The 25,514-nt window shown below is 40.1% G+C and overlaps 1 protein-coding gene and 1 long non-coding RNA gene across 5 annotated transcripts in view; both read right to left on the reverse strand.

Annotated features, from left to right (window-relative positions):
* The window catches only part of LOC109303838, a 1,350-nt gene extending 692 nt beyond the window's left edge, over positions 1-658 (reverse strand). The window contains exon 1 of the long non-coding RNA XR_002099239.1: positions 383-658. This is a non-coding gene — a long non-coding RNA (uncharacterized LOC109303838). The remainder of the gene's footprint in view (positions 1-382) is intronic.
* KIAA0232 (KIAA0232 ortholog) overlaps positions 1-25,514 on the reverse strand; it is a 101,003-nt gene that overhangs the window by 20,041 nt on the left and 55,448 nt on the right. For 2 of the 4 annotated variants that reach the window (XM_019526160.1, XM_019526159.1), the window contains exons 3-5: positions 19,266-19,332; positions 16,838-16,919; positions 11,271-14,565 (exon numbers count right to left, since the gene is read on the reverse strand). In XM_019526160.1, the coding sequence (XP_019381705.1) occupies positions 11,271-14,565; positions 16,838-16,919; positions 19,266-19,332 (3,444 nt within the window). Of the gene's footprint in view, positions 1-11,270; positions 14,566-16,837; positions 16,920-19,265; positions 19,333-21,140; positions 21,267-25,514 lie in introns of those variants that run through there. The other 2 variants (XM_019526161.1, XM_019526162.1) reach the window with 2 other exon arrangements.

Below are 25,514 nucleotides of genomic sequence, written 5' to 3' on the forward strand. Positions count from 1 at the left end.
CAAGAGGAGACTGAGGGGGGATCTTGTGGCTGCCTACAACCTTATCAGGGGCCACCAGCAGGGACTCAGGGAAAGTCTGTTCACCAGGGCCCCCCTTGGAGTCACCAGGAACAATGGCCACAAGCTGAGGGAGGATAGGTTTAGGTTAGATATTAGGAAGAACTACTTCACTGTAAGGGTGGCCAGAGCCTGGAATAGGCTTCCCAGGGAGGTGGTGCTCTCATCTTCCCTGGAGATCTTCAAGAGGAGACTGGATAGGCACCTGGCTGGGCTCTTATGACCCCTGCCACCCCCAGTGCTCCTTCCTGCCCATGGCAGGGGGTCAGATTAGATGATCTGTCTAGGTCCCTCCCGACTCATTGATTCTATGATTCTATGATACATTTTTTGAGGTATGTATGCACAGTCCTAGCATAATGGGGCCTTAATTCAAATATGCAATAAAGGACCACATATGAAGAAGGACTGACACGGTTGATTTATTATATCACTAAAACTACCATATTTATCTGAAACCAAGACTACTTTGAATTTAAGATGGCTCCCCAATAATTAGATTCCATACATGGAAAATTATAAATTTGTTATAATTAGTGGACGGTTGCCTTAAATTCACCCCTCACCCCACATTGCTACTAGAGGGAAAGCTGCAACAGCAGGGGACCAGCAGCTGGACCACTGCCCCTTGCTCCCCCTGCCACTTGTTTCCCTCTGTCTACCCCCTCCTCCCGCTGCCTGCCCCTGCTCCCAACCTGCAGCCTTCCCCTGCATCCCCCACCCTTGCTTGCACCTGATGCCTGGCTCCTCACTCCCTGGTTCCCTTGTGCTGCCTTCCCTCCCTGCCCACTCCCCTTTATCTTCTACTGTAGCTCTGCTCTGGATCAAGGCAGTCAGCAGCAGTGGCAGCCCACCCCAACCAGGAAGATGCATTTTCAAACTCAGACAAAATGGAAAAAAGTTAAGTAAGTGAGAAGCACCTAGCCTTAAAACTAGGGATAGCTAGGTTCAATTCCTACATCCATTACATATTTCATTAGTCACTTAGTTTTCTCCATCTGTGAAAATGGGAATAGGAAAGTAGTACTGTCCCACAAAAATAACACAAGGAAAAACTGAAGGAGGACTCAGATGCTATAGGGATGTAATCAGTGCTTCAAATCAGAACCATACTGCAAAATTCATTAAAAAGGAATTTAATTATATCCAAGTCTTTACCAATATTATGGTACCAGACTAGACTGTAAAGAAGCTAGCTCAGATTTTGCTCATTTATGAAATGTCAAAATGTCAAGACAAATGAACCCAGCAGACTTCTGTAGCCTTTATTTTAACTGTATGCAGTTATCAACAGGATAGGTAAATGATACCAAAAAGGCAATCTTTCCCACCGGAATTACAGTTCTAATCCATCAGGGGTACAGCTATTTTGGAGAAAGTATGGAGACTTCAGATCCCAGCTTCAGAACGGTAACCTTTATGGATTTTTATCTTTTTGGCATCCGTGATGTCATAGAATGTGGAATTAGAATGCAGAAAAATGCCCAGAGTCTGTATGATTTAATGTGGAAAGACTGCCATCTTGATGGGATTTGTCACCACCCACTATGAGAGGACTAAAAGCCATATGCACTTTTGCCGTTAAGCTTAGCACAGGATTCTAGCCACCAGAAAAAAAACAAGAGAGATTGTAAACTTGTTTTGATCACTGAAGTGATAAAGGCAAGAATAAAGGTAACTGAGATGTGAAAGAGGCAGCAGACAGATCTCTCAAATGTGTCCTAATCCAGAAAGTTTAGGTTCAAATCTCTTAGTCTAATTATTCAAAGAAGATAAGCATGTCTCCAAGGGCTAGAACAAGAAAAGAATGAAGGCATAAGTACAAAATATAGATCTTCAACACTGGTTCAAGAGCCACCTAACCCTAGAAATGTCTAGTTTGTTAATACCTACAAGTTAAAACGTCTAAGTGGCATGGCCCCAATTCAGAACAAATGTTTATTTTACCCCCTTTCTTATTTTTATCTATTTCACCTCTGTTTCTTGGAATTAGTTTTTGAACAGTCCAATACAAGATTGTTCTCATCCCCTGAATATTGGTATGAAAAGTGGGTTCTGGAAAAATTGAGCGTGAAGCACCCTAAATTGGACAGGATATATAATAATCTGCACTGAGGAAGATTAGAAATTCTAATCCTTTCCCAATTGTAGAAGTTGTTCCTAAAACCACCAAAAGATACAGTAAGGTTCCACAGAGTTTAAATAAGTTATTAAGGTAATCAGGCCAAACATCTGGAGGTTGGGTCTTGATAAAACAGGTTAATTTGAACATGCCCTTTCTGACAGATCTACAATGTTGTACATCCTTCCTTTGGGAAAGAAATCCTTTAAAATAGCCATATCTAACAAATATAGCGTGTGTGTATACATACACACACACACACACACATATACATGCTCGCTCTCTCTATATATACACATATAGTATAGTGAGTTCAGTTTATATGCAAGTTTAAAAATGCATAATTTACTAAACTGCATAACACATTTGTCCTGTTTTGTTTTTTACCTTCTGCTAATGTCATAACAAACCTTAGTTACCTGCACATTGGTTAGGTGTATGAACCACATGAGTATTTAGAACTCTTTGCCTCCACTATCTACCTTGTAACGTAACTGTACTCTACTTAACCAGTGAAACTGAGCAGGACTCGACCCATCCATTTCTGAGCTTCTAAAGCAGCTATGAAATCCTGTCAATTTCAAGTACCTTATAAAGAAGCAAAAGGCACTCAGGGAAATAAGGCAAGCCTTAAAGATGCATGAAAAGCATAGAGCAGGCTGTTTTTATAGTTAATAAGCACAGTTTATATTGAGTTCTGGTAGATGTATAGCCTTTTTTCAGGCTATGTCCTTAAAAAGTATACTAGTGTACTAGTTTTGCCTATGGAAGAATGCAGAATTTTTGGTAGTTTCATCACGAATACTCCTAATTTCTGCCTTTTGGAGATATCATAGGCTAAGACTTTCAACCTGTTATCTCGTATCATTTAAACATCCAGAAAAACAAAGCAAAACAGGGTCATCTATTTGTTGTAATAATGGTGTACGTACAGTAACTCATGATGGGTAGAAATCTTTCTTTTATGTACTCAAATGTCAGTTTTTTTATCTGTGTACTTGGGCATTTTTTGTGCGTGCCTGGCACTGTGGATGTGCACATGGCTAAGCATATGAATTGTTCAATTCAATTCTATGCCGAGGCATGAATGAGTACACTCAAGTGCAAGTCCAGGATAAAGTGCATTGGGGTTTGGGTGGGGGCCGCAGTCGTTCCATAGTTTAGCCTCAACAGCTGAATGGTTAAGAGCACCTGCTTAGGAAGCCCAGAGTGGATTTGAACCTGAATCTTTCTGCTTTCAAAACAATACTCTAACTACCTTGTCATAGGTCAGGCATTATCCACTTTTCGCTACAGCCCTTGTCTTGAAGCTGTCACTCCCCCTTACATTAACTAGTTATTAGGTAAAACAGAGGAAGACCACTGCAGTACAGAAGTTTCCACACTGCTAGGAACAGAAGTCCAGGATAGACTACAAGACCTCCTCCCTTCCAGAGTAGCAGCCATTTCACTGAGGCCACAGACAGGTGTTCATTACTAGAGGGAAGGTCTCTGAAATTCTTAAATGATAAGGTAACAGCATGGGAGTGGAAATGTAAATATGTTTTAGCCCCCTGGCTGGAGAGCTACACAGGCAAGACCTCCAAACAAGGGTCACAAGAGCCCCAACCTTGGGGGTCACAATGATTAAAAAAAGGGGGGCTGGGATCCCAAAGACACTTGATAGTGTTGACCGATTATGATGAATACGCTTCCTGTTTACAGATATGTAACTCTTGCACATGGTAGTTATTCATCTATGCATGACAGCTGCAGATCTGGCACAAGGTGCTTGATGTAAAATCAGTATGTTGATACTGGATGGCTGAAATACATTTTACATGACAGGGAAATCTAACATGGATGCTTTTCTCCAAAAAGTTTGCTTCGAGCTCTAGCAGTAAACTAATAATAAGGATGGGAACGAGAAATGAAAGGAGTGCAAAGCACTAAAGCAGAAATTTGATGAATCCTTCCTTGTTGATTTTGTCTGTGTCATTTTGGGGTTGCAAAAAATTTCCTGTTTAAATAGGATCATGTTGAGGAAAAGGTTGGGAAGTCCCGCACTTGAGGGATGCTCCTTAGGCCACTCCACCCTTAGGGCAGCCTATTAATTGACAGTCAGTTCTCCTCCCTGCCTAGGAAAAGGGTAGGCTATCAACAGGTAGCCCCATGGCTTTTACACCACTCTATGTGCCACCCAGGACAACACATGTGGCATTTAAAGACCACATGGCCAGAAAACAGGGCAGGGAGAGCCTGCCCAGTCCCAGTTCTCAGCCCTGTCAGCTTTTAAACTGCTCTGCAGGGAAAATTCCCTCCACCAGCTGACTGGCAGGAAAGGGAGAAACTGACTGGCAGGAAGGGTGGGAATATTTTCTGCAGTCTCTCCAAAGCTGTGACAGCTCAGTCTTGGGTGGGCTATCAGGGAGCAAGCAGTCTCTCTCCATCCTCTTGTTTCAGCTACCTGTTATTCAGCATTTTCTCACCTGGACAATTTAGCCATAAACCCCCCTCTACTTGATAAGGCTACCAAGTGACTAGAGCCCACTGAAATACAAAGTCTAGTTTACAATCTCATCTTCCTCCTCCAGGAATGAGGCACATACCATCTGAGCCTTCTAAACATGGGATGTTTTTGCTGCTTAAAGCTGTTGGAGTTTGGATGCATCACTTCTGCTGATACAGGCTGTCTGCATAATTCTGGCAATATAAAGTCTACCTAAAGCTGAACCTACACATTGCTGGCTGGTTTCCTGGAAAACATCCTGTTTCACTTTCCTATATCAGGAGACAGCAAGAAACTTTAGAACAGCAAAGCTGTCTGTTCCTTTACATTTTGAGAAATGGTTTCTATTTTCCACCTCATCTCATAATTAAGCAGGAGCAGAAGTCTGAGGACTCGCTGAACTCCATACTGGTAAACTGCCCTTGCATATCTAAACTACAGGTAGCTGTTCTCATTAAGGCATTTCCATTTCACTGTTTTAGATCATATTACATCTTCAAAATGCAGTCCAATCTGTTATAGATGAGCATATAGTGACTGCATAGTTACCTCAAGCTCTTCAAACAAATCAAATCTGGATTCACCCTGTAAGAACAAACATAGCTCCACACTGCAAATCAGAAGGAGAACTCTGTGTGGCTATACCGTGTATTGTAAACTGGAACAGATCTCAAGATGTTTGCAGAATTATAAATGTCTTGAAAAGAATGTATTTTAATATGACCTTGAAGTTGTAAGCCTGCCAAAAAGCATAAATAACAAATGCAATCAAGTTAGTGTTTTGTTATTTTTTCAAAGTCAAAGCCAAGGTCAAACGCAACAGGGCACTAGACAGATACAATCAGTGTAAGCACTTGCCCATATATGACTGAAATGCATGGATTAACCATAGCCTTCTTGGTTATAAAAAATACAGTCAAGAGAAAGTACTTGAGTCAAAGAATCACAAGCTCACTCAGTCCAATCCCCTCCACAGAAGCAGAATTCAGTATTGCTACGCCATCGCAGCTATACGTCTATCCAAACTCTTCTAGAACACCTCCAGTGAAGAAGACTGGATAATTTCCCTAGGTACCATATTTACTTGAATACATGACCCTGAATATAGGATGACCCTGCAATAATTAGATTCTATATATGGAAAATTTATAAATTAGTTTTAAATTTCCAGGTGTAGAATCTAATTATCAGAGTGCTGTCTTGAATTCAGTCCCCTTCCATTGCTACAACAGGGAAAATAGTAGTTGTGGGGGCAGAGGGTCAGGTAGCCCTTACCCTCTGCCCCCAGAACTTCTTCCCTCTGCAGCTTTCCTACCTCCCCTTACTGTCAGTTCCTGCTTAGGCTCTGATCTTTCCCCTAGCAAAGATGGAAGTGAGCTGCATGACAAAAAGCGAAGGAAAAAAACTGCAGCAGGGAACAGGAGACTGTTGTGGATCTGAGTGGCCCCAACCCTGACTGCTGTAAATATCAGCACAGGTATTCCACAAACACATTACTGAGCACAACTTTTATACCTGGTCATACATAGTACAAAACATGCATGGTATTAGTTGAGAGCCAAAAGGTTTATGGCCTATCACGTAAGTTATTTGGCTTGGCCCCTGCAGAATCAACAGCCCTTGAGGACCTGAGACCCCACAGCCCAGCACTGCTCACAGTATATGTGTGTACTCTACATAGGATCCATGTGCTAATCACCCCCCACTCATGACTGGAACTGGGTATTCTTGTCACAAATCCTGGGACCCTCCAAAAATGTATACGCAGATCAGGCACAGGGCTGCCTGGCTTGGCTCCACTCCATAAGGCCACACTACCCACATGAGACAGGCTGAGAGAGGGAGTGACAGAGCCTCTCAGCTACACAGAAGTTTGGTGACGTTTGCCAGACATTTAAGGCTTGCAAAGAAACAGGAATCACTGGAAGTGGAAAAGCAAAGCATCGGTCAGCTGTGGGGGTGAAGTAGTAGTAAAAGTATATCTGATGTAGTGGTTCACCATGACTTGTAAAAGAGTTGGTGCTAAGGGGGATTAAGCACAATGAGCCCTATCTCTTATTCAGATGGGCTGCACAAACTTAGCCTTATGGTAGCATTTTTGGTATTAGGGGAGGGAGCTGGAGTTTGCTCCAGCCTCTTGGAGTGCTGGTCTGGTATTGTAGTACCATCTAGTGCTTGTTCCCTCCTGGGGGAGCAAAATGCCTGGTTGTTTCTTGTTTGTTTGTTTTAAGGGTCATACTCGCACATACCCCCGCCAAGGCTCCCATCAGTGTGCCTACCCAATATGGGCCATGTGTTCTACGGGCATGACCAGAATGGCCTGCGTTCAAGCTTCAGAGCTGGTTTCTATAATTGAGCACATGCTGCTTCTAGCAACTGGTTAATGATAGCCAATGTATTTAATTGGGGGGGGACTGTTTGCTGATATGCAAATATAAGATTGTTTTTTTCCTATGCTGATTGCTTTGCTGCAGTTTAAATCCACTGCCTCAGGTCCTACTCTCTACAGCAAGGAAGACTAATGTGTCTCCATCTTTGTGGCAGCCTTTCAAATATTTCAAAACTGCTATCATGTTCTTTCTTAATCTCCTTTTCTCTAAACTAAATAGCTTTTCCTTACGCAGCTTGCTTGCCAAAGTCTTTGTCATCTTCAATGCTTGCCTCTGGACCCTCTCCAGTGTCTCTACATCCTTCTTAAAATGTGGTGCCCAAAACTGGACACAGTAATTCAGTCGAGGCCTAAGTAGGGCCAAGTAGAATAGTACTATCATATCCTTTGCCTTTTATACAATGCTTCCATTTATGCAAATCAAAACTGCATTTGCTTTTCTTTCCCTCCCCCCCACCCCCAAACAGCACTGCACTGTTGACTTGTGCTGAATTTGTGATCCACCACAGCCCTCTGATCCTTCTCCAAAGTGCTATTCCCTAGCCAATTATCCCCCATTGTATGTGCATTTGGCTCTTTTTCTTTCTGTTAGCACCTTACATCTGCTATTATTAAATTTTTTCTATAGACTAGTTGGTGGTCAAGATCTCTGAATTTTATTCCTTTCCTAGAAAGCATCTGTGTGGTCTGCAAGTCTGACCAGTAAACTCTCTCACCTGCATCCAATTCAGTAAGAAAATGGTTAAAACACCATTGGATCCAATTAATAAAACTGTTAAAACAGCACTGTATTATTTATGTTGCTAAGCACATTAGCTACATCTTATAGCATACATGATATACTCAGTGATTTACTAAATCTCAACTTAAAACCTGAGTGTGAATAATTTTTTTTAATTATAAAAACTTTACATATGTTTTTTTTTTCTTTTACTTGGGCATGTAGCAGTGAATCGATTCTATAGACACCAAACCTAAAAATGAAGCTGTGAAGCCATCTTGAGAACCCCCGCCTGTTCAAGTGCTGCTATCAAGGATCAACAGCTCTCAGGAGCAGCAACATGGCATATCCTCAGGACAGTTTCACCACCTCCTTTTTGGGTTTGGCACACACAAAGCAAGATCAAGTGCACAGCAGCATATTTGCTGGTGGTGGTCTTAGGAGCATCATGGAAGCAATACATACATGCCCTATGTGGTTTTGAACTTTAAAGCTATGGGAATTCTGACCTAGTCATGTGCTAGATGCAGGCCCCAGAAAGGGAAGCCTTTTAACCCTTCTCTAAAAAAGGAGCTCAGAAACATGACGTTGGGAAATTTCCATCAGCAGCTGGACTAACGTTCCTTCAGAACCCCTCATTTCCCAAGTACTAAGTAGTGGCAATCAGGAAAATTCCTTATCCAGAACACATCTGCTTCTCGCGGCTGGATTACTGGACAAGGAAAAAGAAAGAAACAGAAATGAAAGGGGAAGGGGCAGGCACGGAAATCAAATCTTGATGTTTCTTCCCACTCTGGTAAGTGGGAAATTTAATGATTTCGGAGAGGATGCCAGTATTTCTATTAAGAAAAAAGCATATGGAAAGTAGGGTGACTACACAGGCTACAGGCCTGAGTCATATAATCCAGGCATAAGGCAGGGCGGATTTAGGGTGGATCTGCATCTTTTTGGACTAACTACTATTAAAGATGTAATGCATAAGCTTTCATCAGCAGAGGACTTCAACAGATGATGTGTAGCAATTGGAGGAAGCAGAGCTACAACACAGAAAACTGACGAGAGAGAATACAAAGGATAGGGAAGGGGGGAGAAAAAAAGGAGGGAGCACCGCTGAGAGAGGCAAGGTGGGTAGGAGAAAAAAAACCAAACAAACCAGTAAACCCACTGAGGGACACCGGGTTTATAAAAGCTAATCCAGGTAATGGGGCAAGAATCCAGTCTCATTTTAGACCAAATTTAACACAATACAGTCTGTGGATGATTTTGTGTTTTATTACTTTCCGTACAAGTTTGTTTTTAAAGTTTTGTTGTCTAAGAACAGCCACTCTTGAGGTCAACGATGGATTGTCCAGGGAGGTTACAGTGTAGTGTGACAGGCTTATCTGCTTTTCTGGTACTGATGTCACAGCAGTGTTTGTTAATTCTTACATTGGACAGGTTGCATTATCTTTCTAATGTAGAGAATAGAGGGGCATTGTAAGCACATGATGGCATATATGATGTTGACAGAAGTGCAGCTAAATGAACCCTGCATGTTATAATCCATGTTACTTGGTTCAGTGATGATGCAGTCTGTGTTGGTGTAGGAGCACAGCTGCCTGACAACGAAATTCAATGTCACTGCAACCTCAACCAAGTGGCAGCCAGTTTTGAGGTAAAGTGTCTCGCTCTCAAAGCAGAAAATTGTGCCAATTTTAGTCCACAAAGTATGCCCCGAGTATCAAAAATTTGGGAAGCACTGCTTTAAGGTGTGCATCCCAAGAACAGATATGGTCATAACACAGACCTTGGCTGTAGATAATTGAGCTAAGGGTGAGAGCTACTTGCAGAAAAGTAGATATAGCAGTCAGCTGGTCTCCAATACGACATGGTGGTGGTATGGCCATTACCAACTTTCACCATGGTGTCCAAGAAATGAATTTATCAACTCTGCTTCCAGAAGTCCCTTTACAGCATGCAATGAAGTAAGCATTCTGCTTACAAAAGCTTATGCTATATCTCTCCGATTTAGTTAGTCTATAAAGGGGAAAATCTACCCTGCCTTCTGCCTGGTTTAAGACTAACAAGGCGAATTACCTCTCATATAATCCTATTTATGAAGCTCCATTTTAAATGGAGTTACATTGCTTTCCCTCCCCCATTACTCTTCTTGGCAGGCAGTTCCAGAACTTCACTCTTCTGACCGTTATGTATCTTTCCATTTTCAGCCTAAATTTACTAACATTTTAGTGCCTCTTTGCACATGGCTTAGCACAAAATGAGCAAGAACCCTCATGGCTTCTTTGTGGCCGCCTGGTAAGGGCCCAGGAAAATAGGAAGAAAAAAAAAAAAGCAGCAAAAATCCTGAAAAAAGTAAGTGGAAAAGCATTATGTGACTTTTGGGCAAGAGGAAAAACACTACCACAGGTGGACAATGGGAAGGGGAAACAGCAGCAACAACTCATTTGAAGGAGATGAATTAAAAACTGAATGAGTGGAGAAGAGGATAAATGAAGAAATAAGAAGGAAAGTACAAATAAAGAAAAAAATGTGGACAGCTGGGTTTAAATGTAATGGAGTAAACATAAATACATACATATGGAAATAGGAGGGGATTAACTGAAGGGTTAGTACTTACGAGTATTTTAAATTTATACTATCCTCTTACAGTACCACAGCAAGGAAAACTGAAAGCACATTACTGGTGATTATTGTTGAAATAGTATAGGACATATTTACTTTACCACAATAACCCCAAGGAAGTCAGAGAAGCCATGGCTTCTTATATGGATCACCCAAGTAAGCACTTTGTAGAAATAGTGCATATTAAAATTATGTTCTCCATAGTCTGATGGTGATTACTAGGTGTAATTCTTAGCAACTCTTCCATGTAATCCTTTAATAAATTAAACCCTTTTAAATGCTTAAAAAGAATACAATAAGGTAACATTAGACATTTTCAATATTTGTTTCTATTTTTTTTTAAAGATTTTATTCAGGAAACAGGTTATTTTCCTCTAGAGTTAGTATTCCAAACACACTTTTTTCTTTGAAGTACTGAACATAAAACATACTTAATGAGCTAAAATAAATGGGACCAAAACATTCCTGTTCAGTTTGGCAAAGACAGATATTTTACTCAAAATGTGAAACCTGTATTTAAATCCTTGCCTTAACATTCATCATCACCTGTTACTGTTGAAATTTAAAGGACTGATTTGGGATACTTAATGTTTCTGTTTTAAAATGCATGCATTTGAAGATTAATAAACAAAAATGTTCAGACAAATCAAAAAGGGACTCAATTTTCTTAACCTGTCAATATAAATTTTTTCAAATGGCAGACTTATTTATGTAGCCCAACCCTGTACTGTTACCAGATTATTAAACACTACTGTTGATACATTAAATGTAATCCATTTAATTGGAGTACCACACTAGTGAAGTTGATGCTGCTCAGATAGTTGACTGACCATCACTACCTGCAAATTCAGCATCTTACATATGCACATACCTCTTCAAGCTCTCCTGAAGAAACAGGATTATCCTCATATGCAGGGAATTGGCAACCTGCTTTACAACTGCAAAAACTATTAGTTTCTTCTTGTGGCTCCACTATCCTGCAGTTTACTTCAGAGTTTTCCATATCCCTCAAATCTAGCGATTCTTTCACACTGCATTCCAAACACGGATTTTGGTTTCCTATAGGCAACATTCCAGCTGATTCTTCCTGTGAATCCAATGATGTTTGTGCACTCTTCTCCATTCCAGACTTCTTTAATCTAGGAAGGAATTTTCCAGATTCAAGCTCTGATTTTCCATAGTAATGCCCCTCCTTTTCTGCATCTTCTTCCAGTGGTTTTAAATCTGCTTGTGGATCTTCAAACGCATCCACTTGAGAAGGGACAGGAATATTTCCCTCATCTTTTTCTGATTCAAATTCTGACTCACTTCCACCACCTGGAGAAAGTTCAGATGCAGAAATTGGGCGAAAGTGAGTCCTTGGAGAAATCCGTATAGCCCTGTACTGTGTCCTGTCAACACCACATATCCTGGGATGAAAAACTTCACTGTCTGAATCAGAGCACAAAATAGATTTGGGTTTAAAACTTGGGCTGAAAGATGCAATTCCTTCTGGTTCAAATGAACACTCCACATGAAGAACTTGTGAAAATGGATTGTTGAGGTCAAAGGAAGAGAATGAATATTCAAGCCCTGGTTCTTCAACTTGAAAGTTACCACAAGCTCCCAGCAAGTCTTCATGGAAAATGAAAGAAAACCCTTTATTTAATCCATTGTCTCCACTCTTTGATTGCTCATTCTGTTCAAATGATACAAATGGCCTCCACAGTTGCCTGTGACCAGGTGCAAAACTGTTTCCTGGGGTCATGAAGACATCTGTACCAGCTATTGTCACTACATCAGAAGCTGCACACTGTAATAAGCTTCCTTTTGTGTGACTGGGTGGTACTACTGCCCATTCTCCATCGCTGTTAAATGTTTTGAGCTCCCCATAGACACCACCAAGTATAAATGAGTTTTCTTTATCCTGATTTACATCCCAGGGTTTTGATGGTGTAGTATAATCACCACCATCTACTTTTGATAGATCATTTGAAACAAAGGCTCTCTTCTCCAAGTTCTCTTTTTGACCTTCCCAAAGATGATACTCTGATCTCTGCACTGCCTTATTAGGCTCCTGGAGGGTTTCAACTTTTGCTTCAGTATCCAAACAGCAGCAGTAGTTATTTACATCAGTTGAAAACATTTCATCCTCTATTCCTTCTATTTCTACCATTGCTGCAGAATTTCTGTCTGTTATATTTGTCCAAATGTCTTTAATAACCCCTGAGCTGTAGCCATCTCCATGTGGGCTGCTTTCACTACACACTTGTGTAGTTTCATAGTCTTTACTTTCTGCTTTTTCTTCCAGCTGAATACCACAGACAGATTCTAGTTTAGATTTTTTTTTGAAAACCAAAGTGGGCATTTCTCCTAATGTTCTAGCCTGCTGCTGGCAGGTTTCTTCTTGCAAAAACTCTAGAATTTCTTCATCTACGTAATTTGAAGACACTCTAGGAACTACATAATTAATATCTTCTGCATTAAACTGTGTGGATTCTTCAAATGGAATATTTATAGTCTCATTGTCTGAACGTGTTTCTTCCGAGTGTGACCATGGACTACAGGTTCTTGTTGAAATATTGGAACAGTGTTCATTTTCATCAAAGGCACTATTTTTGGTCCATATTAGCAATCTAGACTGTGTTTTTCCAAGCATATTAGCACTGCTACTAGAATCTGCATTTTCGTTTCCCAAGTTGAGTGTTTCAAAAGAAAATGGTAAAACAGAATTACTGCATTGCACTTCAAACACTGAAAAACAAGAGTTTATACCAGACCCTTCATTAATATCTGAAAAGAGCTCTTGATTGCCAGCAAGCATGTGTGAATTAAGCATTGTGCTGTCTAAGATAGGGGAGAGTCTAATAGGAGAATCTCCTCCAAAACTTTCCCCATCTGCATCACCAGAGCTAGATGAACAGCACTCCCAAAATTGAGCTAAATTACTAAGGTCTTGCAAGAACCACCCTTCAGCACCAACAGAGCTGGTCGAATCTGTCCATATTGCACTTTCCCCTTGCAACTCCATTCCATCTAACACTATGCAACATTCTGCCTCAAAATCAGTTTTCTCTTTACTTTTTTGTCGAATCATATTCAAAATCCGACTTTCCCCTTGCGTCATATCTGAGGCACCAGGATCCAACATGGATTGATCAATATCCACTTCATAGAAGTGTGTTAGTTCTGACAGATGAACATCATCCAAATATTTGTCGTCCTCTGCTTGAGAACATATTGAGGTCCCAGTGAGTTCAATATCCTCATTTAGAACTGCAGGCATTTCTACAAAGTGACCATCAATGAAAGTACCTGCTGCGAGGTATGTTTTATGAATATTATTGTTGCTAATACAAAGACCATGCACTGATTCAGACAATTCTTCTACGGCCTCTGATGTTATATCACATGCATCTTGTCTGTTGCGGTACGTAGTCTCAAGCTTGCTTTTTCTGCTCAGAGGAACAAAATATTCTGTAATCGGCTCAGTATACCACAAAGGTTCTTCTTTATATTCCTTTTCATTTCTGCTGTTTAAATACAATTCTTTTCCATCATTACTACCAGCTTCTTTCCTTCCAATTTCTTTTAATGGTCTTTTACCCCTTTTGTACAGCTGTTTGATGGACCCACTGCTACTGCTGCTGCTGCTTCCACTATGGATTTGTCTGTCAGCCTTTTCACCAGTCTTCACTGAAAGTCTGCTTTGCCCATTACGCCCCTTTTTATTTCGAACCTCCCTTGTTTTATGTCTTACTTTAATACATTTCATTGATGCCTTGTATTCACCTTGATTCCCACTTGAACTTGAGCCTGCTTCACTGGAACCAGAAGACCAAGAGCGAGGACGTATCTTTCCCTCAGACTTGTGTCGAACTTGCTTTTTATATAAAGCAGGCTTATCTTCAACAGTGCCATTACTAAACTTGTTCTCCTTCTCATTTTTATTTTTTTTTTGCTGGGTTCTTTCATGTACAGCGGCAGATGCTTTGTTACTTCTCTCTTTAGTTACTTCACTTTCGCTATTGCAGTCCTTCGGAGAGGATGTATCAGTGCTAGTTGGTGGAACAGTGGATGAAGATGAGGAGCTAGAGTAAGAACAAACTTTGGATTTATTCCATACGGTCATAATTTCTTGCAGGCAAACTGGCTTTTCAGAAAGAGGAGGAAATGCTTCATAATACCTGTAAAGAAAAAGGTGACATTTAAATTCAGTTCACATTTACTTTTTTAAAACCCAAAATATATACCAGTCATTGTTCATTCTGTTCAAATGCAAATGGAAAAGGAAGGGGGTGGGGAAGAGAACTTCCTACATGGAATTTAGGATTCCCTTACTGAAATGGCACTGGTGAATGTTCTCAAGAACACTGACAAATTCTGAAATCCTACACTTCCTACACTTCTAGAAGTACTTTTTGATCTCTCTTTTTTTTTCTTTTTAACAAATGCAAATTATGACATATGCAGAAATCAAAATGCATGCCAGTGGGCGAGAGCTTTAAAAAATAGTCTCCAGACTCCCAACCTCTGACAACATATCTAAAGCAAAAGGGCACCTATACATGTGCAGTGAGGCTGCTCCGATGTGCTGTAATCACAGCATGTCAGAACAGACTCGATTAATTGAGTCAACTGAAGCATGGTTATTACTGTGCTCCAGCAGACTTCAGAGTCTCATGTACTAGCATCCATCCCCATGCTGAAAAATGCTGGCAGGGGCACTTTAACTAAAGCTTGTTTGAGTTAACTTATTGTGATCAATTGTAGAATCATAAAATCCAAAAAGAGTCTTTAAAGCCATTGCAATGAAGGCACATTGTTCGATCCCCCGTGATGTTTTCTCCTATATTCGAAGTGGCCTACTATTAACAAAAGCCACAGTATTTTGAGGGATGTTTAAGTAACTTTATGTACAGGATAACAAACTCTCTTCTTTAAACCTAATGAATTTAAAAGAAAATAATTAAATGGGCACGGCTACCTCAGCGCTGTCTATGCTAGCTGAATATTTGTTTGGAAAGTTCTCCAGCACATAAGGCTGAAATAAAATCATAAAAAACAGGGCTGGAAAGTCCCTCAGGAAGTCATCTAGTCCATCTGCCTGTTCAAGACAGTATCATCGCTGTTGGAAAACAACCTAGATAAGTGTTTGTCTAACTGACTCTAAAGTAAGTTGCTTTCTTTTGAATTTAGAAGGTACAAAGGTTGCTGCTCTACATATACAGATTGAAATAAATGTATTTTGGTGATCACCCATTCAAATATAGTCAAAACTCTATGAGATCCAGCAACTGGGATAATTAGCAGTGAATTATGTTGATTTGCCTGTTACCGGAGTCTGTTTTCCAGATGTTGAGAAGCATTTGTCCAACCAAAATTAAAATCATGGTGTACATTAAATGTTATTTTCCCCACTTCATGCACAATAGAGTGATCAATTTTCTCTTATATCTTGAAAAGATGAATTGTAAACCTAATGACACTCCTGTCAAACTTTTTTTTACCTGTTACAGTTTAACTGAAAAGCTGCTTATGCTCACTGTAATTGAAAGATCAGATAAAAATCGTATTTCCATTTCCAGTGAAGTCAAATTCAAACCCCCCAATTTCATAATGAGGTGCTTTGTATACCTCATTGTGAACACCTTGTTTAGTTGATTTCATGGTTTCTTGTTTTTTGTTATGGAAGATAAAATTACCTTAGAATATGGACACAAAACATGTTTACTCTGGAATAATTTACCCCGGATTCTATTGCAGAGTAAATGTGCTACAAGGTGGCAGCGACATAGGTAGCCAGCTCATTCAAGCTCCGTGCCTGAAGTAAAATTATCACAAGGCCAGGTCACTTGGAAGCAGGGCAGCCAGTCTGCATTGAACAAATGGCCATCCCAGAGTGAAACTGATAGCGATAGTGGACACATAACAGATACACGAGAATTTTTACACTGGACAGTAGAATTTCTTTCTGAATAACTGCTGTACATCATGTGTCTGCTCTACTTATCCAGAGTAACAGAATACTCCAGAGTAAACATGCTTTGCAAAAGCACCCATAAGAGACAAGGAACTGTAATTCCACAAATTTGGCTTGAGGACAAAAAGATTGGCACTGAATATGCAGTCACGTTCAGCACTTTAATTGGCCTAGTTGATGTTGTCCCCTTACCAGAAACTAAAAAGAAAAAGCATATTAAATACAATAATATGGCATCAAATTAAATTCGGAAGTGTCAAGAAATATCAGTCTTGATTCCCATAACAAAAATAAAGTTAGCCTCCTAATGCAAATATTTAATAGACAAAATATTGTATGCAAAAATGGAGCTATAGGATGACATTTTTCATGACACTTAAATGAACACTACAATAATTATAATGTTGCATTCTTTTAAACCATCATATTTAATAAGGCATTAAAAAAAAAAACCACACACACACACACATACATACATTTCCACTTGATCCTTTGCTGTAGGAGATAAATCAGCCTCAGGAGACAAAGAGCCCTCTAACTTTTTGTGAATCTTCTCATCTGTACAAAATAAAATCCCAGAAAGCTTTATAGTGGAATTCAGAAAGTTATAATATATATTAACAGTACGAAAAAACCCAGAGGATTTACACTTTAAGGTATTACAGTAATATGAAGCAACCTTTTAACTTAGTGCAACAAACTTAAAGTCTGTGACCCTTCTTTAATGTTACATACATCAAGAAGTTTTCTACATCTAATTAATCTCTTCCCCATCGATAACTGAATGGTAACTTCAGACTATACTCTATCTAACTATGCCTTTTTCTTATAAAACTTTTTACTGTACTTAGTTAAGTTTCTTGTTGAGGCCCTAAACCTCTCAAAAAATGTACACAAGCGATTAGACTTTAATTATGCCCATTTATTCAAGACAGAATTGCTGTATGTTTTGATAGCTAATCCCTTATGTATTTCAGTGGGGAAATTAAGCTTTACAGAAGTTGGAATAATTTTTTGGATTGGGTGAGGAAAAAACAGAGGGAGGGGATTTCAGTTGTGATGGCTGAGCATAGCAAAGGTTACTGAACCTGTAAAAATGTAAATAAATAATCTATAAAAAACATAATTACTTTTTATTCTTGCCAAAATTAATCTTTTTATTTGATTAACACCTCTGAGTCAGCTAGAGGAGTTCATTGCAAAGCATTCTGTAAAAGTTAAAGGAAAGCTTCCTTTTTAATTAAGGATTTATTCTGGATGCATTTCTTTTGTGTGTTTTTTTTTTTTTTTTACTTGAAGGTACATAAAAATCATGCTTGAAACAGTTAAACTCTTTATTTCAGTTCTGAAAAACACACTCAAAGAAGTTGAGGTCAAACTAGTTAATATAAATCAGTGATCCTAATCTGGGGAAAACCACACTCCACTCCCTACTCCATTCCTGGTACCCACTCTTTCCCCAGACTGGGATCTCCAGGAGTGGAGCAGAGGGAGCACTAGGGCAAAGTTCCCAGCCCCTTCCCCAAGTCAGGCAGTGCGCCTAGTTTGGAAAAGAGGCAGGGACCAACAGCTGCTCCAAGGATGGAAGAAGTAGGGCAAAGCACCCTTCCAGGTCCTCAAAATGAGGACCCTGGTGTGGGGAGCAGGTAGGAAGCAGACAGCAGCTGCTCCTCTGCTCTGCTCCCAGTCTCAGAAGGGCAGGAACTGGGCTTGGAAAGGCTCTCGCTGAGCTTGCTTCCCAACACTCCCAGCTTTTATACTGCCAGGCAATGGGAAGCAAAGCTCCCACCTCTTCCCAAAACCAGAACCTACAGGGAGTGGTGTTTGCTGCTCATTTCCTTCCAGACCAGTCTGGCAGGGGAAAGAAACAGCACGGCAAAGTCCCCAACATGCTTCTCATTCTGGGGGCTCCAGCTCGAGAAGCAGACAGGGGGCTTACAGTACTGCCATCGCTCAGCTAATAGTGTCCCTGGTTTGCTTCTCACCAGAGTCCCCAGAATATGAGAAGCCAGCATGGGAGCAGCTGGCAACGGCTCCTCCCCTCCCCTCCGGGGCTGCGGAGAGGCAAAAACAGTTGCTCCCTGTGCATTCTCCAGACTGGGGTGACTCCTAGCTCCTGGGAGGAGCTAAGCTGGGAGAAAAAGTACAAATGTTTATTTTCTTGGTAAAAACTCCCCCAAGACGATCTTCTCGCTTGTTGGAGTTCACTTATTTTTCTCCCAGAACTGCTGTTTTGATCCAGGAGAGACCAGAAATACTTGTACACTTGTTTTTTTTTTTACCAGGAGAATAATGATTCTCCAAGTAGGACTGTACACGGCCACTATGGAATGTAAAAGTAAAGCAATATAAAACTGGCCCATACGTGTGCATTTGTTGCACAGCTGTTGAACTTTAAATCACTTCATTCTTACTAGAAAATTTCTAGAGAAGAAAGCAATTTTATTCCTTCCTGTAATCCTTCTGGTACCAGTTCCATCCCCAGTGAGACTTCAGATAGACTTCAAATCATAAATCTCAACCCAACTGAAGTGGGTTTTCACAGTATAATTATTTGGCTTCAATTTGAATTTAGTGATTTATTCTTAAGATACTGCCAATGATACACAGGATAGAACAGAATACAGCACACATTTTTGGAGTGCAGTGCAACAGGACTAAATATTCACTAAGGCATACACATATGATTGAATACATATACAAATGAATAGCTGTTCAAGAAGTCCCCTATAGCTATTTTCAGGTCAACTAATGTATGTGTATAAAAAGTGTTAATTTTATTTTCAAAATGTGTGCCCTACTTAAAAGAGACCACAGTAATATAATCAAACCATCTACATCAGAAAACCCTGAAGGTATACATTTTACAAACAATTTCTTCAAAACATCCAGTATAATTCTCACCTTGCTTACTCTGAATATCTTTCAGTCTGGAGCAAAGCTCCTCCACTAAAGTTTCAATTCCAGAGCTCTGCATAACAAAAACACAAAATGCAAGTTACTAAGAAGAGATTTAACTTTTATAATGATTTCCTAAATCAACAATGCATTAAGCATATCTAGTCAGTCATGAATTTACTATTTTTTTAATGTACAAGTACCCTTGTAAAATGAAACAAGTAAATTCAGGGAAAATAGTTTTTTCTGATTGCAAAGGTCATAGTGCACAACTTACTGTAGTATATTTGACAGTTTACCAATGACATGTTATATATACACTCCATATGTGACACTGTTGAGTGGAATTATCACAGTAATGGACTAATTAATAGATCACTGGGATTTATCACTTGAAGAAGCTGAGCCTCATCTTCTACTGCACCTAAAATATTTGTTGGAAAGTGACAACTGTCCAACAGAAGAAAAAGCAATAAAAAGACAGTAGGAATTAAAAGACTGAAGAGTGGAAGTGATCTTTCTTTAAAATTCTTACCTTAATTCAAGCCCTATGCTATTACTCTTATAATTTAAAGTGTCTGTACTATGGTTAAAGCACCTCCTTCATTCTGTCTTTTCTTGTTCCTGTATACTCCATCCATTTTTCCTTATAAGTTAAAACAGTAGTATAGCATATTTCCATCAAGCATCTACTCAGACAGCATGCTTTTGTGTACCAATGGGGAAAGAAATGTGAGAATCAAAATTTGTTCTGGACACAACTCCACAGTGTGAAATGGTTTTTGCTTTGAGGAGATAAGCGAACACAAAAGCATACACAGAAAAATATATTTGATAAAAATATATTATCATTTTGAAGCCAAAAATTTAAATTTAGGGATGACATGTTGCAATTAATACATTCAGAGGCAGCAGGTTGGAACTCTGATAAAAGCAACCTATAGGGGGCTGTAAGAAACTGTAGGATTAGGCTCTTCACATCACCTTACTTACAGCTTCTTCCAAGCCCCTCTAGCTTGCTTTTCCTATTACAACTAAAACCTTCTTCCCCCACAAAATTTGAAATTGCTGTGATTTATACAATACAGCCTCCTAAAGCTACCAAAGATCTCGTCATTGGACTAAAAAATCTTTCTAAACATCTGTGTATGCATTAAATAGAAAGAAATAAATTTTACTCCAAAGATGCTATAAAACACACAGGGAAATGAGTGATGAAAAGCAAATGCAAAAAGTTCCATACTTGCCTGTATCTCAGTGATGTTATAGTACATTTTTTTTTTAAAGTTTGTATGTACACACACACACGTCAATTGCATGAGGAATGAACATGGCATGGGAATAGATGATGGTAGCAACACACAATGAAATACTATGAGGGAGGAAGGGAAAGGACCAACATGTAAAATAAAGAGTTTTTCCATTCTGAGACAGTAATACTAATTCAGCGTACATTTTTAAATTTGTCATTTATTACTTGCAGTTAAGTGACAAAGCAGTTTTCTAATCTTAGCTACATTGCTGCATTGTTTGAATGTGCTAAATGAACATTCACCTAACTCGAGATGACTTAGCAATATTGAACATTAGAACATGTCTCCTGCATTAACATCAAACACTATTAAAAAAAACCCTGAGTAGGATGCTAAATATGGACAGCATGTCCTCGTTGCCCTCAGTTTAAACATGTACCATCTACAAATTATTTCTTTGGGGGAGAGAAGGGGGGCTAGAAAAGGAAGAGAAGGAGCTGGTCTTTTCACTGTTTTCAAGAATGACTAAATGAACAACTGGCTCTGGGGCACACACAAATCTACGTAAATTAAAATGACTGCACTAACCTAGATACAATTGCACGTAAGAAACAGATAATATGCTCACCATTATGTTGAAGGAGCGAAAAGTTTTGGAATCAAACACTTCATTTCCTCCTGCATCACGAAACTAATACTTGAGTCAGCTGACATACTGCATGCTGTCCTGCACAGCAATCCTATGTAGCTAGCACTAGGTTTAAAAAAAAAATAAGCCCACTGTGCAGAATGTCAAGCCTCTAGAGATCACTTATTTAACAACTTATTGCAGTATGTCAGACAGGCTACTGCTTAATGTAATTATGCCTCAAACAGGCTAAAATGCACGCTAATATTCTTTTGCTGATCACGTGATTTAACAGGCCATATTAAACATGTGATTTTGGCATTTCGTTAGCACCTTTCATCATGACACCCTAACCTCCAAAGTGCATGTAACATTAAACACACATTACAAATTGTCTCTCTGAAGTTGTTCTTCTTAATTTTAAAATTTAACACAAACAACATAAATAAAGAAAACCTTTAAAAGTATGTCAATGTGAAAACACAGAACCTAAAAACAACAGCATTTGCAGCAGCACCACTGGAAATGTAAGGCTTTCAATAATCTCACTAAAATTAATGAGATTTACTTCAGCTTTCAATTTTCTGTTTTCTTCTCCTTCCATAGACTGAAAGTACAGTATCTTACACACATTTTTTTTTAATTCTGCATTTAGTTTTGTGCAACCCCAAACCAAGCACTAATTTTTCTCCTGTTCTAATGCTACACAGGATCCCTTTATCGCCCTTCCTCCCACCCCAATTTTACTCCCCACTCTCCTTTTTATTTCTACACTGCTCTACCAAAGGATCTACTTTTTGGCACTACAGCCACTGGTTCAGGGCTAGACCAGATCATGTAAGGCTGGGTGTCATATTACTAGCAAGAGAGAAATGATGCCAAGATAAATTAAGCCTCTGAAGTTACCCAAAGTGGAAAAATAAGCAATCACTCTGAGTGCTTGTTACAGTTCAGTGACTTTTATCCTACCAACCTACCTCTTGCTTATTAAAAAATCCAGAGCCAATCAATAACTATTTCACATAATCATAGACAGAAAACAATTAAAGGCTACAACAGGCAAAAGCAGACATCTTTGAGTTTGGCTCCAAATTCTCATGTTACTCTTACTCTTCACTCACACTCCTCCTTTCCTCTATTCCACTGTGATATGCCCTTTTTAGCAGCATACACAAAAAGGGCAAATCTGATGCAAGTTTTGTGCAGTTTTTAATTTATAGAAATATATAGCGTCTCCACTGTAAAAAAATTAGTAATGTGCATGCATATGCTGCATCAGTGAAACATTCCAAGGTGTTCCATTCCTTTTAGATAAATGTAGCGGGCTTCAGACCCTCATTTCTTAAGTATGTATTCTGCTGCTCAATAGAGAGAAAAAAAATGGTAAAAGCACCATTTGAAAGAGAAAGAGACTGAAAATTAATTGGAGACGAAAGTTAAAATTTGATTATTTAAAAAATAAAGACCATAACTGTTGTTCTTTTTAACTAGGCATTTATAAATTTAAAATATTGATTTATAAAGACACAAGCAACAATTATGGACGCCAAGTTCCAGCCTATTAAATAGTAAATTGTCAATGTTACAATGGGAGGCAGCAGAGATTATGCTAGATGTCTGCAGGGTTTTATTTAGCCAGCAGTTGCAAGAGACTGGGTCCCATGAGGTAGCTGAAGATTTAACTCCAGGTTAAGTATACCAACAAGAGTAGATTTACTAAGGTTTACTAAGGTAGAGCAATTACCATCCGGTAGTTTAGTGTTTTCCCCCTGGATTCTGGTGCCACATCAGGATTTTTTCCGTTTCTACCTTATGGAACTTAAGGTATCATGGGTCAGGACAGACAGCTCTTTGTTCCCTCCTCTTTGCTATTTAATCCTTGCCTGTGTTCTCCAAATGGTATAATTTGTCTGTAGGATTGGGCTTTTCTATTAATAGGACAATTCAATAAAATGGATACTAACTGAGAATTGTACAATGAGCTATCCATTATTCAAAAGATAAACACTTGTAAAAGTTATTTAAATTAAATTTTGCATTTGTGTGCATGTGTGTGTAACAGATTTTCATTTAGCTAGTTACAACTTTCTCTTCCAGGAGAAGCAAGAAAGTCCTTCTGTCCTGCCCTGAACTTGTTCTTGCCACTTCTTTGCCTAAATTAAAGGAGGACCAAATCTTTTTGAAATTTGTGATGCACTATTAGTGCTTAGTTTCATAGTGCTTAGGGTCGGAAGGGACCTAAACTGATCAGCAGGTCCAACCCACTGCCCCAGCCAGGAATGAATGCCGGGGTCATAACACCAAAGCCAAATATCTGTCCAGCCTCCTCGTGAAGACCCCCAAGGTAGAAGAGAGTACCACCTCCCTTGGGAGTCCATTCCAGAGCCTGGCAGCCCTACTATGGCACTCCATTTTATTTTAACTGTTGATGATAATGGTTTTAAAAGCTACTCTGGTATTCCTATGGATTTATGACAGTATTTACTTTTAAGATGTACACTGAAGTAATCCCTCATCTTTGTTTTCAGAGTCTGTCACTTCAAACAACCTTGAAGTTAAGGCAATGTAAAAATTCTTAGTTTCACTTTGTGACCATGCAAGGGACATTCCAAACAAGAATGGTCTGTTAACTGCAGCACACCAGATTGCTTTTCTTGGCATGTGGCCTGTCACCAAGTGTAGGATTAAGCAGCTGTTGTGTATGAATCAGCTGTTAAGCCACGTGAACTCATTCAGGCACAAAATGTGATTCACCACAACTGTATATTCATTGCTATACTCCCTCTGTCAAATGTAGACAGTTTGCTAGATAAAGAATCCACAATTTCTATTTCTTAAATTATGATGTTTCCTACAAAATACAACTTAAACTAATACTATAATATACCACTATATATACTCACAGTTTTCAGCACTTAACTGCATTGCAAAATATTTTAGAGGGTTTGAATAAAGTCAATGCACAGGTTAGGATATATTTGTCTGAGCTGACCTGAAAGTTTGTTTTCTTCAGACAGATCCTTACAATCAGGATGTCAAACATATTTGGCCTGGCAAACTAAATGAAGATCACCGGGCTGGCCTGCAGGCTGGACTGGGACCAACCACCTGTGCAACACCCTTGGCACCAGGTCCAGCCTGTCCACTGCATGTAGCACGCACCAGCCCTGGGGCTTGCTGTACCTGCAGCACCATGGGGCTGGTAAGGAGTACGTTCTGCTTGAAGCACACAGGCTGAACCCAGCACTATAGCCAGTACAGAGGGTCAGTTTGGGATGCTGCGTGCTGCCCACACCCCAGACCAGCACTGCCACATGTAGGTCTGGCTGCAGCCCACAGGCAGTGAGCACCACGGCTGCATGCACAACAAGCTCTAAGTGCATGATGCAGGCAGTGTGGGTGCGCACGGGTGGATGGACTATGTATGCTGAACACTGCACACGGGGATAGCTTAAGGCACATACTGCATGCGGTACCCTGTTGGAATGGCCCTGTGCACTTGTTCCAGCATGGCCTGAGCCAGACTGGCTCCAGAGCCAACATGCAGGGGTGGTCTGGCAGGACACCACATACAGTACGCACCTTGGACTGACTGTGCGCAGGGTCCACAGCACTGTGTCCAGCCCTGCATGCAGGGCCAGGGCCAGGACCTCTGCATGGGGTTAGTCCAGTGACTCTCAAGCCCTACATCTGACCAACCTCCCCCCCTACTGGTAACCAAGAAAAGCCCAACCTCACATACCAACTGTAGAAATTAAGTCAACTCTATTTTCTTCAACTACAGGTTGTGTTAAATATACTCTGAAAACCCCACTGTGGATTTTTTCCTCAACTAGTCAGGTAAGCAATTTATACCTAACAATTCAATTAACAACTAATTCATTCCTTGGGTGTCAACTGCCTTCTCTGGGCAGGCTACTTGAATAATTTGTTTCCAGTCACAGAAAGGAGGTTTTTAGATGAATGATATTTTTCATTTTCTTTGACATGATATAGTCCACAAAACTGTGAAAAGAAATTTTCAAATCAGGGTACCTCCAGGGTACAAAGTTGGATCTTCTTTTAAATAGGGACATTGAAAATGAGCTATCCATTAAGGGGAGGAGAAATCTTTTGTCAAAAGAATGGAAGGCACTGCACTAAGCCACAGACAAGCAGCAACTCCTACAATGGTGTCGACATGGAGCGCTGCCAGGGCCCCTGCCCTGGGGGCGCAGCCTACCCAGGGCTTGTCTGAGGCCTCCACCCATACAGAGCCCATGGGGGGGCTGGCGTCCCCCCAACCCCTGGCCTGCAGGGGGTTGCCCAGCAAGGCCCAGGTTGGGGCAGGGATTGGGGGCCCCCACACCTGTCCTGCAGGCGCCTGCCTTAGGG

This window comes from Gavialis gangeticus, unplaced genomic scaffold, assembly GCF_001723915.1.
Source record: "Gavialis gangeticus isolate Ggan-Ray unplaced genomic scaffold, GavGan_comp1, whole genome shotgun sequence".
Lineage (NCBI taxonomy): Eukaryota > Metazoa > Chordata > Crocodylia > Gavialidae > Gavialis > Gavialis gangeticus.